This window comes from Amblyomma maculatum, chromosome 6 (genome assembly GCF_055883805.1).
Source record: "Amblyomma maculatum isolate TAMU_Amacu chromosome 6, ASM5588380v1, whole genome shotgun sequence".
NCBI lineage: Eukaryota > Metazoa > Arthropoda > Arachnida > Ixodida > Ixodidae > Amblyomma > Amblyomma maculatum.
This window is the reverse complement of record NC_139349.1, coordinates 79,983,931-80,001,962: the sequence shown is the minus strand read 5'-3', so window position 1 is coordinate 80,001,962 and position 18,032 is coordinate 79,983,931. Positions and strand designations below refer to the sequence as shown.

Sequence of the window (18,032 nt, the reverse complement as noted above, 5' to 3'; positions counted from 1 at the left end):
TTGTGGACGGGTCCACGCACGGAGAACTCGTTTCAAAGGTGCCTTCGAAGTCCGCGTACATGGGTAGATACCCAGCACCCACACCAAATATGTCACCGTCGAAGAGCAGAAACAGTAGAAAAGATCGTTTTTATGAGGCGTTCCGAGACGCGCGCTAGGCAGCAGAGTGCTTAAGTCGGCTCAAGGGTGGAAATGGCTAAAACCACTTTACATGAGTGTTTTCACTAACTGCAGCGTCATTGTCATCTGTACTATCATCATCATCATTACTATCGCTACTTTTATCATTGTCAACTAAACGTCCCGTCATTGTCATCGCTACTATGTCATTATCATTGTCACTGACTCAATCGTCGTTGTCATCGCTATTATCATCCTCACGCTAAGCAAGGAGAATTACGATCGGTTTCTCACGAGCCCGGCGTGACCTGATATGGGAAGAGTCAAGGGAGAGCCATCGGTGAAGATAAGCGAAAGGACAGGTATTGATGGACTTGGCCCAAAGAGGGCAAGTTCTTCTCTCAGTAAGCGTTGAAAGGGCGGGTTTAGCGCGCCTTGAATTCAACTTCCGCCCTTTTCCCATCCGGCTTTACTTTTCCATAGTTCGTTTTCTCCCATTTGTTTATCGTGTCTTTTTTCTGTGTGTGTGTGTGTGTGTTCCTTTCCCGACCTACGCACCCAAATATGTCATCCCAGAGAGTTTGCTTGATTCTAATCCCAATCTTCCAACTACTTGCGTATAACCTACTCTCCACTTTTATGGCCAACACTTTGCCGCTATCTATAGGCTGCAACTCGTCCTCTTTCAAAGACGAGAATGTCCGATAATCGCCAGTCTAGTGCGCAAAAATATGTGGACATATTTAATTCACAAGAAGATTAATATGTTTAAAATACATTTGCAGGCACACTGCGGCCACAAATGAGTAATGTTTTCGCATTCTCATATGTAGGCGGTCTTCAGTGTCTCTATCGAACTTCTTTTTTCACTTTTCACTCTGTATAATATTCTTTCTTTTTTGGTTGGGGGAGGTATTGGCCGAAGGATGAAGGCATGTCTCTCTCATGACTTTGGGGTGTCAACTGGAGGAATAAATAAGAGCTCCGTCAAGAGATCGACTGTCAAGAACGTCGGTTTCAAACTTAGGCGGTTAAATCTGCATTTGACTCACCTTCGTTAACTCGACGGGCCTTGCTGTCCCTGGCGCCGTCTCCCGTCGCTGTGTCCTGCGCACGCCGCTTGTGAGCGGCAGCAGCCGCAGCCTGCCTCGGCTCGTCACGCCGCCGGCCTCGCGGGCTCTCCGACTCCTCTTCACCAGCGCCGTCTCCTCCTTCAGTCTCATCGTCCTCTTCCTCGACACTTTCGGGAGTGGACGGCCGGTGATAGGAGCCCAGCTTGTACCTGCAAACAGCAAACAGGGGGCGCATACGAGTGAAGTGACAAAATATCATTCGCCTTGGTTCGCTGAAAACTAGTTTCGGGCGCACCCGGTGTTCTCGTATAAGGGTTACACAGCTGACGCGCTATCATCGCTAGATTATTATTAATTCGATGATCTCCAACGGCATCAGCCGTCACAGCCAAACCTGCCATGCATCTCTAGCGACTATTATAGCGCACTAAACCCTTTCCACATAGTCATTAATCGTTCACACATACTTGATGCACACGATCATGTACCCGGCCAAACCAAACCAGGCCTGGCCTGGTCTGGTCTGGTCAGTGGCAGGCTCTGGTCTGCAGTCTGGTCTGGTCAGCTCTAGTCAGGGTCCTGTTATTGTCTGTAGTCTGTTCTCTAAGGCTTAGCTCCCTAAGAATCGTAAGCTATGAGGGAGGGCTCAGGAAATGTCGACAATCTGGGGTATTTAATGTGCAGTGACATCGCACAGCACGCGGGCGCCTTTTTTCACGCTTCCATCAAAAGCAGCAGCCGCAGTCAAAATCGAACCCGTGTCCTTGGGATCAGCAGTCATGTACGCAACAAGGATCTACAAGGAAAGCAGCGGGCGGGATCCATTAACACAGCCGCGTCTTGAAAAATGGCAGCGCAAAAAAAAATAATAATAATAGAGGACCGAGACGAGATGACAATAACGGCGCTGTAGCGTCATACCCTTAAGGGTACAGGTCAAGTGCTTCCTATATATATTTATTTTTTCTTGAACAAAGATTGCAACTGTACATGCACAGCAACGCCCATACCTTTGCAATCTCACCAATAGTACTCAGTATGCACGAAGCTTCGCGGGGAAAGGAGAAAAAACTTTATTGTACAAAGGGGAGATGTTGACTGGGCTGACGGCTGGAAACAAGGCCCCAGTGGCCCTGGCTGACGAACGGCGCCAGGTGTCCTGGTCAGTTGTGCCTCTCATTGCACGGCTGGCATGTCTGGTGTTTGTAAACATTGCGGTTTCGCCTGGCACCCCGAGATATATGAAAGAGCGTAGGACAAGCGCTGCACAGAGGATGAGCGGTTTGGTGGTATTGGCGAGGAGACTGCGAAGCGCTGAAAGGTTTGGCGAAGTATTCGTTTGAATTCCACGGCAGGCATAGGCCCTCCTCTGAGGTGAGGCTCTTATCTCGAGTGGATAAATCAGACGGTCGAGTTACCGGGTCTCAAGGCGTTCTGGATAAGTATGGAATAAAGGGACGTGGTTAGGGGTAAGCAACTCCGCTTTGTTAGTAGGGTCGCGAGGCAATACGTTAACCATTTCGTTCCCTTGGGGTCCTCGTGGCCTGTGGTGCACGTAATGTGATGACGTTCGGTGAGGCGGGAGCCCTGGATTATCGCCGCTCTAGTGTTTTGCCATGTAATCACGGCAGGCTTGCTCAACGTCGGTGACGATGTAGAGAGGGACACGGATGCCATCAATGTTTTTGATAACCAGCGCTACTGCAGCTGTTTCTTATATGGCTGGGTTTGGCTCCGTGAAAGCCCGACTCTATCCCCCGGCCCCCTGGAAAGGCTTCTTCGGCCGCAAATGGACGATCTCCGGATGAGGATGAGAATGCATAAACAACCGCTTCCGGCGCCATGAGCGAGGAATGCGGGCACGTGCCGAAACGAGGTTCCACGGATCAATCGAGACGCGGTGAAAAAGTTAGAAGGGCAGCATGTTAAGGACACAGCTGGGAGAGGATTAGGAGATATTCGACAACTTTCTTAGGCTAAATGTAGCACCAAGGCTGCTAAAATGGAAGCCCTCCTCAGGCTATCGACAGGCAAATGTCCTACCACATTCCGGACACTCTTAGGAGGCGAACTCTGTGAACGGCTCATAACGAACCATTTGTCCTCAATATTTGTCTCCTAATGTCCTATATGTAGGACATTGCTTTTGGGGAAATCAACTCCAAAAGTTTACTGCATAAAAACTTCGCGCCCGATCTAATGCAACCCTCCCGAGTAAACCTCACACAGAACGCGAAATAACGAGAGGGTTGCGTTCTGCGTTCAGTTCCGTGCGGTTTCGGGCGGCAAGTACAAACAGAAAGACCTGCCAATTTTCCTCGGAACAGATTCGACCGCATCAACTCTACTGCAGTTCCGCAGGAACAGCAAACGAGATATGGCTGCTGCCAAGAGACAGCCATCATGCGTGATGAGAAATGTGACATTAGAGTCGATGTCAACTCTTTCACGTTTCACTTTGAAATGAAAAAGAAAGAAGAAGAAGCAACCTCCCTGAGATGCGCTTCGCCGCAGCCCCTGCCAGGGTAGACCGAAAGGTTTGTTAGCAAACAAGAAGAACGATAGAAAAAAATAATAATAACTTACTGCAAATCCAATTTGTGGCTGAATCGAAAGGCGACCCGCAACATACCGAAGAAATGCAACGGGAGTTTAAATGCATGTACACTACAAACGGCTACGTAAAGAAACCTTCCGACGTTTCCTTAAACAGATCCGACACAGAGCGTGCATCTACATGACATACGGGCTGCCATTGCTTCTTTTTATTTATTTTTTTTTTACCGATCTACCATGAGACAACACTGGGCCCCCCTACATAAGCACTCTGAAGACATCGCACGCCAGCACCCACGACCAGCACCCAGTTTCGAAGAACGACACATGATCCTTGTTTTTCACTAAAGTCACTCCATGTCACCCAAGCGATACAACGCGTTCCTTTCGCTTTTCTGTTCTCATTCATTTCCTTTTCGGCCATTGAAAGCGCGGCAGTGTCACATGAACAACCATTTGTTCAGGATAAACACGTGGATGGCCTTTCTCGACTAGAGACCCCCTGAAATAGAGTACAAATTGGGGGGCAGATGTCGACTGACGGACAACGTTACGCGACCCTCAATGCGATGTCAGAGTGCTGAATCCAGCAAACGATTTACTTTATACCAGAGAATGAGGAACGTTTGGGAGGTAAGAAATCGACTATACGAGCTACTTCCAACAGCAGTGACATGCGAACATTCCATACCGTTTATCCACCGTGAATACATCTCAGTAACTTTAGAAACTCTACATTGTTTTACAGCGTTATTCTAAAAACAAAATGCTGACTTTGGGCAGCATTCGAAGTTAGCTCAAAACAAAATATGCAGCTTCACACCCCCCTAGCCCGATGCAAATGAAGCTATACTACAGCGCCAAGGAACACATAACGAAATGTAATTTTCGCAAGAAAAACATGCGCAAACGTTTCCTCGTAGAGATTTCAACAGTGCAACGCAAAGGAAGCTTTCCATTTTTTTTTTTTAATATATAAAGGCGCGAATAACATGGGACAAACAGAGTGAAATGACAGGACGAAGCGCCACTTCCAACTAGTTTACTGAACAAACGAAACATACATGTACAGGTTCATAATTGTAAAACAGCGCAAACAACGGTACACAAGAACGAGAAAGACACGGGACGAGCGCTGTGTTTTACAATTATGCGCTGTGTGTTTTACACAGGACGAGCGCTGTGTGTTTTACGATTATGAACTTCTACCAACTTACCCAAATGAACATTCTGCTATACATGCACGGGCTTTGTCGTCACATGCGCAGACACGTCACCTAAGATCAAATTTAACGTGATAACCCGAGCTCAAGAAATTTCTCTTCCGCCGTGTACAGATCAATTGATGTCATCATCACTTATGCACGAGCTGGCTTTTTTTTTTATATAAAATGTTTCGATCCGTTCCCTAGCTATCGCGTCTTTAAATATTAAGAATGCACTGTAACCAACTCGCCCAGGAACAAGTTCTCTTGAAGCTTTCCAAGGCTTCTGCTCTGAACACAACCAAAACACGGTAAACCTATAGCAGCCGATTGATTTCGCTAGGCAATGTCACTGTTGATTCCTAATGAACGTTTTGTTGAACAACGAGAAACGATTCCTCCTTTTCATGTTCATTCTCTGATGAGCCTCACTACTCTGAATGAAACAGGTGTCCAAAGAAAAATCATGAAAATACGCAATACTTATCGTAATTTTCAGGTCGTCACAGGAACAGTGCGCAAGTAAAGAGTGACGTTCGGCGATAAGGTTTAATACTTGGAGTGAAAATAGAACACTCCTGCGCGCGAGCAACGCTCCCGACATGGTCATGACGCCTTGGTCCGTTCTTTTGATCGGAATCGTTTGCGGTTCGAAATTTACAGCGAAACCTGCTCGCGATTTTACTCACAATATCACAGCGCGTGTCAGGCGAAAGGACAAGAGTTGTCATAGTTAAGGTATCATAAGAGGCGTCCGCTTCAACCAGGAAGCTGCGAAGTGGTGTCTGCTCCGGCGAAGCGAGTGTTTTGAAAACTCGGTTCCGTCTGATCCTTCACACCTAGGCTATACATTACAATTTTCACTTTCTTTAGCATAAAACGCTCAACGAGCAGCGACGAGCCGCGTTTATTTGATTTAACACTCTTCCCGTTAGGTGGCGACGCTGGTCGAAGCAGCTCTGCTGGTGGTGGTTGCAGCGGGATCGAGGGGATGGCATTGGCGCACACCCCCTCTTAATAAGCAGGATCTTTCCGGATCAGATAGCCCCCATGTGTAAACACTGCTCAACTCCGGCCACACTCATACACATGGTATGGACTTGTATACATTACAAAACATACAACTCAAACACACCAGACACGTGGGAGTCTCTCCTGTGTACTTGCGAGCCAGCAGACCAACGGAGGCCGCGGCATCCCAAAGAATCCCCGCCGACCTCCTCTAAGTCAGCGCAACCGGTCCTTTGACTGGTCCCCTGTTTTTGGGCGCAATAAAAGAGTTCACCACCACCACCACCCCGTTTCCATCTTCTTTCATTTTTATTTTTCACCCCGACAGCTGTTAGTGCCTTATTTTAAGGGAGGATCGCGGCGTAAGTCGGTTGCTTCAGCAGAAGGCGACAGAAGGCGAAGGAGCGAGACCGGATGGAAAGGCAGAAAGAGGGAGCAGAAGCGAGAGAGAGAATGCGCTGCGACCGGCTAGCGCAGACCACTGCAAGCGCCAGCCTACGCGCCACTGTACTGTGATGGCAAAGGCGCTGCCCGCTGACTGCCGCCGTCTTTCACTTTCACTTCGAAGTAGTCTCAGTAACGATAATAAACCACACGAGCAGTACAAAACACAGGAGAAAGACGCCGCTCAGTGCCTCAGGCGCTCCGCTGATACCGGATCTAACTAAAGCGAAAGTTTGCGGCGACAACGAGGTCGCGGATAAAGTGCCGACCTCGAAAAAGTCTTATCAAAGGCGCAGCAGTGATCGACGCAAAAGGACGCAGGCGCGAAGATTCACCAGCGCATGCCAACGATGCTGTCACCGATATTTTTTTTAAGTGGCAGCTGTCCTGTAAGCTATTTTTATTCTTTTTTCTTCTTCTTTTTTTTTTTTTACAATTATCTAAGCACGCCTGGAAAAAGTCCAACCTTAATGACAACAAGACAAGAGGAAAACGAAGAGTGGTCGGGAGACGAGAACGCGGACTCCGATGTGCATCAACGGACTGTTTCAAATATAAAGCATGCATACACAAGAGAAAACAAATATTTGCCCTCGAACGCGGAAGAGAAAGTTTACCCTGACAACCAGTGACTGAGAACTTACCCCAGACATCAAAACATATACCGCTCCAATTGTATCCGTCTTAATTAGGTGCGGTCCTAATATTATTTCTGTTTAGAAAAAAAACGAAAACTTTTTTTTTTTTTCGGAAGCAACAAAAAGAACGTGAATTTCTGCTCGCACGCCATCGCACTATCTTACGCCTGTGAAAGGGATTAAAAGCAAATACGAAGAGAACTTTTTATACATGAACTGATTCGCGGAAGCGCGCAAACAAATCGAGGCGCCAGCGAACTTCGATCGAAGCTAACCAACTGAAACGAAGAAAAATTCATTTGATTTTCACAATCATGCAGACAAGATGCGGCGTCTCCCACGCCGAGCACCAACGCACGCCCCAACGGAGTAGATGCCCCACTCGTTTCTCCGTTCGTATTTCTTATTTTTACTTACTGCAAGCGCGTAAGCCTACAAAACATAGAGTGTCCGTGTTTCCAGTTCACCACGGGAATTCAAAACATGGCATTGTCGCGAACGAAGCAAGGGCGGAACCTCAACATGCTCTAAACGAAAACCAGGCTCCGTGGTGTTCGTCTCTCGTCTCTTGTGTCCTCGTCTTTTGCTGCGCTATAGTGTATTGGAATCCACACTAAAGCATCGGAAGAAATGCGGAAGCAAATACGGCGATTTTTTTTTTTTTTTTTGGTCGGGCTCGCGGCTCTTGGACTGCTCCATGTGTGAATGAAATGATGGAAGACAAGGCAGCTTAGAGTATGAAGTCGTGAAAGAAATCGCTGACTTGTCAACATACTTTGAAGCCTGTGATGTAGAGCTGAAAAAGGCCCTCACAAAGGAGATTGAAGATGAGCTCGAGCCAGTGCAGAAATTCGTGTATTTCATTAACGCTCATTTCGACAAGCGGTCGATATAATTTAAATCACAAAGAAACTGAAAAACGCAAAAAAAGCTAGAAACGTAGGACTAAATAAATGACCCCGGTCGCATAACGTAAAAGTTAGAGAAGACAACAAAACAAAACAAAAACACGGGTGGTGGTCTTTCAGGTGTATAGCATAAATAATCTGTAGATTCAGGGACTTCGTGTAGTACAGGGCTAAAACCTTGTCTCTATACTTTGAAAGACATATCGCATCTGCAAATTGAGATAAAAGAGTGACATTGGCGATGTTCATCAAGTGCGATTGATAAAAAAAAAAGAAAAAGGAAGACGAGTCAAGTGTCGTGGTCAAATTTCACTTCCGTACCGTAGAGACAAAATGCCGAATGCTGCCAAAAAGCAATGACTACAGTTCCCAACAGGGTTTCAACAATTCAGAAGAAGAGTTCACCTGTCTATGTAAACTAACATACGTATCTGGCAAATAAAGTGCTGTTAGGCCACCGTTTGAAGGCAAAAAAGAGAGGTGTTGGAAGTATACTCCTAACATAAAGTAAAGATGGCGCAGCATGTCCTGTACTACACTCTTTCGTTACGGTCGCGGCATTCTCTACAAGCTCTCAAGTAGATTTTCAACACTAACAAAAAGGATAATATATTTTGATAATCGAAGCATGTTACCTTCCTAAACAACATATATTTTATGTAATCCGCAGTGAAATTAGACTTTTAAACGCCTCACCGTAAGTTTTGATGTTAGAAATTACAAGATATTGACACCTAATTTCAAATCTTCGTAACTGCTAGAACTTCACATAGTTTGACGTGTGAATTGGCTTCCGCATTTCTAGTGATGAAAATCAGCCCTTGGGCTCGGGCGCCATGCCTTGACTTTAATAGGAAGTGCGATAGAAGACAACCTACTCCCTTTTTACTCCTTTACAAGCTTATTCGTGTTGAAAGCGTTACAGAAAGTAAAATTTTGATGCGCAAAACGGACAACTAACGTGAAACACGCATGTCTGACCTCGCCCGGGTCTTGTAATAGAAAACAGCGACCCTGTAAACGCTCTATCTCTGAATGACGTACAATTCTGTCCAAATCGAAAATGAATCACTTGGACGCGGTCAGGTATCCTTGTTACACTTTAACGTCCGGAGTGCTAGCAAAAAACTTGATCACTTGGTTGCTCACTTGTCACATTACTCATTTAGTTACAATGTTATCGCGCTGACAGAGACTTGGCTCAGGCAAAATAAAACTGCTGTAATTCTTTGGGTACAATTCTCTTTCGATAGCACATCACGTGGTGGTGGTATTGTACTTTTTCTTCGTAAAGAGATCGATTACTGTTGCGATTATAATACTAGCTATGACGGAAGTACAACTGAACCTTGCTTCAATTAAAGAAGAGTGGCACCATTATTGGCGTTGTTTACCGCCAGCCTAGCGCTTGTCTAAACAAAATCTATTCAGTAATGGAAATTATACGGTTATCACTTTTGACAGATAAATTGTCGTTAATTACCTGCGCCGATTGCAACACTTATTAGTTGAAAGTTATTTCCAAAGATTATTTCTTGCTTAACGTCTTTTAAGTTGACAATAGCTATGGCTGAGCCAACCCGAGTCACTAACCGATCCGCCTCTCTGATTGACCATGAAATCTGCAAACAAGGACATAAATCTGTGTTTGCTGGCGTATGCGACATTTCCATCTCTGACTACAATCCCACCATTGTTTTTTTTATCCCTGCATGCATTAAATGCAGTTATCAAAGTCATGGACAGACAACTGCAGCGTGCGAGAAATAGCAATATATAAACGAAATAATTCGATTAGTTAATTCAATTATTGCAATTCTCCATCGTACGATATTCACTTACACGGCCCCGTCACGTGGCAGACAAGTTGTACGAGTATGTCACGTGAGTATGAGAGTATCAGAAGACAAAGTCAGGTGACAGTCAAGTTGCATAAGAATGCCATGAGAGCAACACGCGACAAGGTCACGTGACAGTCAAGTTGCATGAAAATGACCCGTGGATTAGAGAGTACCATGTGACCAGGTCACGTGACAGTCAAGTTGCATGAGAATGTAACGGAGCTATGAGAACTCCGGGCGACAGGAGCGACGGCGTCCAATCTCACACTTGCCAAAGCACTGCAACAAACGCGCGCCAAAGAACGGAAATTCCCACTGCGCGGCACGAGCCCTGCCCTTGCTATCAAAAGCTCTACAAGGGGCGCGCGATGTACCGTGTGCAGCAGCAACACTCAGGCTTTCGCATTTCTCCACTGGAAATTCTGCAGTGCTCTCGGAAGTTTTTACGGTGTTTCTCCCGAAACGCCTTCTTTCTAATTTCTTGTTCCACTCTCGTGCTCAGCTCTCGCAACTTATTTCTGGCGGAAAAAAGGAGCTTCACGCCGGCTTTGCTCACAGCCTTTCTTCAGGTTGTGCGAGACTTTGTGAACATATGGTATATGCTATGTTCTTGTTGTTTAGTTTGCGTGCACCCTTCTGAATTCTGCTCTTGTCTAGTATTGACTCTGCTACGTTTGATAGGATCTTCATGCGGTAACATGCAGTGGTAAGCCAAGTGACCTGCGCTTCAAAGCTTGGTTGGGTTTATGCACGCCTGACCTATACAGAGAGGCTTTCATGCAAATTTTCCCGCGCTTACTCGGCCCATTCAGATAGTTAAGCGCGGGATAGCAAAAATTTGCATGAAAGCCACTGTCGTACTGGCCATGCGTACAGAAAATCCAAGCCGGCTTTGACGCGCAGGTCACTAGGCTTACCAATGCAGGTTACCCGACGAAGATCCTATCAAGCGTAGCCGTGTCAATATTAGCCAAAAGCAGAATTCAGAAGGGTGCGCGAATTAATAAGAACACCGCGTGTATACCATGCATTCACAGCGTCTTAAAGAGTCTAAAAAAGGATTGTGAGCAAAGACGGCGCGAAGCTTCCCTTTTTCCGCCAGGAATAAGGTAGGAAAGCGTTGCAAAAGTGTGAACCAAGAAATTAGAAATAAAGCGTGTCAGAGATTACAAAAACTAGGGCGTTTTTGAACGAGGCCACAATCATCGTCAAATACAAAGATCAGAACACACGCCTGAAATCAGAGGTTTTTCACACACAAATTTTGTGACGCGTTTGTACCAGCCAACCGTAGGTGGCTCCATTTCCAAATGAACTCGCTTTTCTTAATCAGTGACGGTTTTTTTTTTTTTTTTTTTTGCGAAGTTTATTGCCTCAGGGCATAAAAGGAATGTTATGATGGATGAAGGGTGTGGTCAAATAAATGAAAAAGGGTTGGCTGATGCAATGAAATCGAGGAGTGAACGATGATGCGGTCCCAGTGTCCAAGCAGCATATGACTGCGGATTATGGGGGGAGAGGCCAGCTGCCACCAGGTGCCGGATCCGCGTTGGCTTCAACGCTGGACAATCCCACAGTAGGTGATGGATAGCTCCCGGTTTTGATAGCTCCCGTACGTTTGTCGCGGTCATGAGTGTGCAGCAGTAGCTTCCCCACCTCTCTGTGCTTTCTGCTTGCCCTAATGCTTTGTTAGTCAGCGCATGTGTCCGTCTCTTCTTCTCTCCCGTCTTGTCTTGTTAGGTTTGGTTTGGTTTATAGGGTATATAATGAGTGGATTGGATTTGTGGTTAGGGTTGGTTCGGTTTGGTTTGATTTGGTTTATAGGGTGTATAATGAGTGGATTAGGCAATTTTTGTGGCGACATCTTTACTGACACTTTGATGCTGCGAAGGTCAGCGTTCATCAGAACGGGCTCGGGCCTCGTCAACTTCGTCGTCTTCGTCTCCTTTCGCGCTTATCGCTGGTGCTCCAAATGTCCCCAACCAGTCTTACAATGTCCCCGCGTGAAAAGACGTGATCATGGCGGATTAAGAGGAAGACACGACGTCGGGGTCGTAGTATGGTTTGAGGCGGTCAGTGCAGACAATTTCACGTCCTCGGCGACGGTGATCTGTCGAAGACGAAAGGGTCTCGAAAAGATAATTAACAGGGGATGTTTGGTAAAGAACGCGTAGAAGCCCTTCCATTTTACACTGAAGTTCGGTCGATTGGCCTGAGCTGGAAAAGGGCACCCATAGCCACACTCAGGAGTCGGGAAGATAAGCGGGCGGCAGACATATAGAACCGACGCGGTAGTTTTCCTGGTGCTGCTGGTCTCGAGCTGTGATCTCACGGGCGATCTCACAGCCCTGTTCGGCATAAGCAGTGGCTTAGGAAATAATTGTAAGGTCAGAGGCATCGGGGCGGAAGGGTAGGATAGTGTCTGCTGCGCAAAAAGGCGCCCGGCCCTACAGAAGAAAATCAGGAGAGAATCCGGTAGCCGCTTGCATGGCACAATTATATGCACTATAATAAAGAGCACATGGTCCTAATCTAAGTGGGTAGAACAAACATAGTCATCATGCCTCCAAGGGTCCTGTTAAACCGCTCAACCATTCTGTTCGTCAGCAGATGGCAAGAAGATGTAAAGTGAAAAAATATGCACTCCTGCAGAAGGGCTTCCGCGACATACACGCAACCACGATCACTTGAGTAATTCCTGGGGCACGCCGTGACGCAGGTTGATGTTCTCAACAAGCGACGTAACGGCCAGTGGCAGCTGGTAAAGCAGCAGTTCCCGCATAGCGGGTAAGGTGGCCGATGGCAACCATGATCCATCGATTTTCTGCGGAGCAGCAGGGCAGTGGTCGATTCCAGCATGTGTGAATTGTCGAGCTGAACACGGTAGAAGCTGCAGAGGAGCTAGAGGGCGTGGTGGTGGTGGTTTCTTGAGACGCTGGCAGTTGATTCAAGAGCGGACATACTGGCTTACAAAACAATACACGCCCCGCCAGTAGTAGCGATGACGTAGGCGGGTAAAGGTTTGGTTTGGTTTATGAAGTTTAACGTCCCAAAGCGACTTAGGCTACGAGAGATTCCGTAGTGTAAGGCACCGGAAATTTCGACAACCTAGGGTTCTTGAACATTCACTGACATCGTCGCAGAGCACACAGACGCCTAGCTTTTCGACTTCATCGAAAAGCGGCCGCCGCAGCCGGTCTTCGATCCAACATCCTTGGGCACATCTATCGAGTGCCCTAACCACTGCACCACCGCGGAAGAGCGCAGACGAGTAAAAGTTTTCAGCAGTCCAGCATGGGCACATTGTGGTTCGTCGTGATAGCTGGCGTAAATGACGGAGCGGAGATATCGAGGAATTACGAGCAGCCATTTTCGGCCATCGAGTAGATAGTTTCGGTGGTAATGAGATGCGCCCTAGGGTCATCAATAACAGTACAGGCGTCAGAGGGATCGATGACATCAACGGCGGCAAGCGATTCTGCTCAAAGTAAAGTCCTGGGAAAATGCAAAACGGGTTTGAGTCGGACAGAGCGCTACTACCACCAGAAATTGTGAGCACGGAATGTGGGAGCAGCACATTTGCAATGAGCATAACGGGCACAGGGTGACAGCAACGTCAGAGAGGGCGGCACACATCACAGGCACGAGGACCGAAGAGAAAGCAGGAACATCGGCGTCGGCGGCGGCGAGGATGGGCGCGGCAGGAGCAGGGGCTGTTTCTACGAGTGCCACAAAGCGACAACAAATCAATGTGAGCACATGTACAGTCGATGATGGCGTGATGCTTAGACACACAATCTGAAAGCACTGTGGAATCTACACTATAGAAATGTGAAAGCCGGAACGTTGCTGATGCGCACGGTGCATTACGTTTGTTCTCATAGCATTTCATTTTATTTCATTTTATTACTCTCAAGGCCGGTCAGGCGTTACAGAGAGGAGTGGGGAAAAAAATAAGAATAAAAAGAAACAAACAAATAAACAGTTACAATTCATAAGCATTAACAGTATCCTTGAATTTTTCAGAATCCTTGATGACGACGACGGTGGAGGGCAGGTGATTCCAGTCCGAGGCAGTTCTGGGGACGAAGGAATTAAGATATTGGACAGTCCTGCACTGTGGGATGTGCACCTTTAGGTGGTGATCTCTGCGGGACGATATGTGCGCCGGAGGAGTAAACAGGGACTGCTTTAAGTTTTCGTTGCCGTAATATATTTTATGAAATGTGCAGAGGCGCGAAATGCGGCGCCGAGTGGCAAGATCCGGAAGATTAAGCGTTCTTTTCATTTCTGTAACACTGGCATGGCGGGAGTAATTAGACATTATCAACCTTGCAGAGCGATTTTGGATGGACTCGAGCAACACAATGAGAGGGTTAGTGTATGGGTCCCACACTGGAGTAGCGTACTCAATTTTTGAGCGGACGAGTGTTTTGTAGAGCAGTAGTTTCACGGAAATAGGGGCAACGGAAAAGTTGCGACGAATGAAGCCGAGCATGCGGTTGGCATCGTTAGTAATATATTCAATGTGAGCCTTCCAGGACAGATCATGTTATTTGAACACCAAGATACTTATACTTGTTAACTTTGGTCAGTGGGGTGTCATCAAGAGAGTATGAGCACGGAATGTTGTGATTAGTCGTGCGCGTAATTCTCATTAATTTACATTTGTTAACATTTAGTTTCATAAGCCAGGTATTACACCAAGTTCCAATTATGTTCAGATCATTTTGAAGAGCGCATGCATCATCTTGGTTAGTAACTTCTCTGTACAAAACACAGTCATCAGCGAAAAGTCTTATTTTGGAAGTAACTGAGGAAGGGAGATCATTAATATAGATAAGGAAAAGAAGAGGTCCTAGAACTGATCCTTGCGGAACGCCAGAGGTTACGGGGGAAATGGGGGAGTCATGATCGTTAGCATTTACATACTGACTTCGATTACTTAAAAAACACTCAATCCACTTTAAAATACCATTATCAATATTTAATTTACTTAACTTATAAAGTAACAGTTGGTGTGACACGGTGTCAAAAGCCTTTGCAAAGTCGATAAATATGCAATCAATGAGAGAAGAGTGGTCTAGTGCAAAAGTCAAGTCATTAGTGAATGCAATTAATTGAGTTTCACATAAATGATGCTTACGAAAACCATGCTGTGAATCTGTAAAAAACGAATTAGTTTCCAGATAGTCAACAAGGTGTGAATAGATAATATGTTCAAGGAGCTTGCATGGAATAGATGTTAAGGAAATAGGCCTGTAGTTATTAGGATTATGAACGTCACCAGACTTGTGGACTGGAACCACCTCGGCGATCCTCCAGTCGTCAGGCAGTGATGCGCTGCGGATGGACTGCGTAAAAATTTCGGACAACATCATGGATGAATATAAACATGTACTCTTCAAGAACTTATAACTGATACCGTCGACCCCTGCAGCTGAAGCAAGCTTTCCTTTCTGAATAAGCCTGGCAACACCTTCATCATTGATAGTTATAGGCTCCATCTGAATCGATTCAGAAACCGCAATATCGGGTAAGGTGGAAACCACGGAATTACTAAAGGATGAGAAAAATGTATTGTTCAAAGCAATGCAACACTTGTGAGGGGGAACCGGGATATTATTTATAGAGCGAAGTCGGACCTCTTTTGTTTTGCGCATATTTACGACATTCCAAACTTTTTGCGGGTTAGAAACGAGCAAATGAGGCAGTGTGTCATGATAAAAAACATGCTTAGCGCTCTGCAGCGCCTGCTTGTACTGTGACGCGACAGCACGATAAAGGGGCCATTTATCAGCAATTTCTGAATTTTTAAGCTGCCGAAAAAAGCGCTTCTTATTTAGGAGGCGCTTTAGCGATACGCTGAACCAGGGTGCTTGTTTGGAGCAGGAAACGCGACGAGTGGGAATATATTCATTTATGAGATCATTCACCTTCCTTTTAAACACGTGCCAGTTTTCTTGAGTGGAACGACTCCAGAACTGCGGGAAGAAGGTGTCGCAAAAGCGCTCGAGCTCTGCATTAATAGCTTGAAAGTCCGCCTTGTTGTAGTTCCTAAGTAGCTTGTATCTTTTTGGAGAGCGAGCCGAGCGTGAAGGCATAGTTAGGTGGATTGCACTATGGTCACTTAGGCCCGGAAGAAAGCTGATTGAAGATATAGTTTCAGGAGAGGTGGTTAGCACAAGATCAAGTATGTTGGCAGATGTCTGAGTAACACGGGTTGGTTCTTTAATGATTTGATCAAGGTTGAACGTAGAACACAATCCAATGAATGCAGAACATTCCGAGAAAGGACGTAACAAATGATAAGAGGGGCTGTTCCATGAAATCGCGGGAAGGTTGAAATCGCCAAAAATATAAAGAGGAGACCTCGGAAACTTAGAAAGGACCGAATTAATGGCGTCATGTAGGTCATCGCAGAAGCAAGGCTGTGAGCTAGGTGGTCGATAGCATACGCAAAATAAAACGTCCTTGTGGTTCAAACGTAAGCAAATGCAGAGAAATTCCAGTGAAGAATTCACGGGAACGCCATAGGAAGCAATTTCATCTGATACGGCAATCAAAACACCACCACCAACGCGCTCACAGCGATCAAATCTATAAATGTTATTTTTTTCACAAGTGAACAGTTCCCGAGAATCAACTTTTTCAGACAGCCACGTTTCGGTCAGGACAATCACATCGGCAAGACACGTGTCGGCTAGGGCTGACAATGAGTCTCGTTTATTTAAAATGCTGCGAATGTTAGTGAAGAGAATCGAGTAATGTGGATTCGGTAATGCCTGAACGGCTGCGTTTTCCTATGGCGAACCTGAGAAAGAAGTTGATGCAGGCGTGTCTGATGCAGGCAGATGTGATGCAGGCAGATGTGATGCAGGCAGATGTGATGCAGGCAGATGTGATGCAGGTAGATGTGATGCAGGTAGATGTGATGCAGGTAGATGTGATGCAGGTAGATGTGATGCAGGTAGATGTGATGCAGGTAGATGTGATGCAGGTAGATGTGATGCAGGTAGACGTGATGCAGGTAGACGTGATGCAGGTAGACGTGATGCAGGTAGACGTGATGCAGGTAGACGTGATGCAGGTAGACGTGATGCAGGTAGACGTGATGCAGGTAGACGTGATGCAGGTAGACGTGATGCAGGTAGACGTGATGCAGGTAGACGTGATGCAGGTAGACGCGATGCAGGTAGACGTGATGCAGGTAGACGCGATGCAGGTAGATGCGATGCAGGTAGATGCGATGCAGGTAGATGCGATGCAGGTAGATGCGATGCAGGTAGATGTGATGCAGGTAGATGTGATGCAGGTAGATGTGATGCAGGTAGATGTGATGCAGGTAGATGTGATGCAGGTAGATGTGATGCAGGTAGATGTGATGCAGGTAGATGTGATGCAGGTAGATGTGATGCAAGTAGATGTGATGCAAGTAGATGTGATGCAGGTAGATGTGATGCAGGCGGGGCTGTTGCGTTATTTTCAGAGGCACGCCCGCTAGGCGCTTCAACTTCGCATAAGGCATCCGTGTCGGCAGAATATACGTAGCCTTTTTTGTTTACGTACAGCCTGTTGTAACGCAGGTTGTATTTAAGGCCACTTGCTTTACCATAGTCCATGACCTTTTTCCGCGAAAGTCTGGTTGCTCTGCAAAAGTCCTCCTGTATAGACACGCCTGTATTCTTCAGTTTTGTTCTCTGAGCCCAAATGCCATCTTTAACTTTGAACGACGCGAACTTCACGACGATCGGTCGGCATTTCTTTTCAACGAAAGCTCCAAGGCGATGTGCCCTTGCAATGCCTTCATCGGTTAGTTCAAGGGAAAATGAGCTCAGAAGGCGTCTCCGTATCTTCTGCTCAGATTCCGCCCATGTTTCATCTGCTGCATCATCGACACCGTAAAATATAAGATTATCTCTTCGAGACTGATCTTCAAATTCATCAAGGCGTGTCCGCAGAAGATAGCTTTCATTAAGAACAGCTTTAGTTACGAAGTGTTTCACGTCAGCCCCATCCAGAAGTGCTGTAGAATCGCTTTCCTTTGCCTCGAGAGCTGCCAGTCGATGTAATGCGTCTGACACTATGTCTTCAAGCTGCTTTTGACTGGCCTCTAGCTGTTTCTTGACCGGTCTCTAGCTGTTTTTGACTGGCCTTTACCTCGCTCAAAGAGGCCATTACTTCCCCAAGGCGCGATTCCATAGATTTTTTCAGGTCATTAATTGCAGCTAATATA

General features: G+C 46.3%; 1 protein-coding gene across 2 annotated transcripts in view; it reads right to left on the bottom strand.

Annotated features, from left to right (window-relative positions):
- The window catches only part of XRCC1 (DNA repair protein XRCC1), a 104,115-nt gene that overhangs the window by 29,426 nt on the left and 56,657 nt on the right, over positions 1-18,032 (bottom strand). For both annotated transcript variants that reach the window (XM_084607027.1, XM_084607028.1), the window contains exon 10: positions 1,173-1,402. In XM_084607027.1, the coding sequence (XP_084463153.1) occupies positions 1,173-1,402 (230 nt within the window). The remainder of the gene's footprint in view (positions 1-1,172; positions 1,403-18,032) is intronic.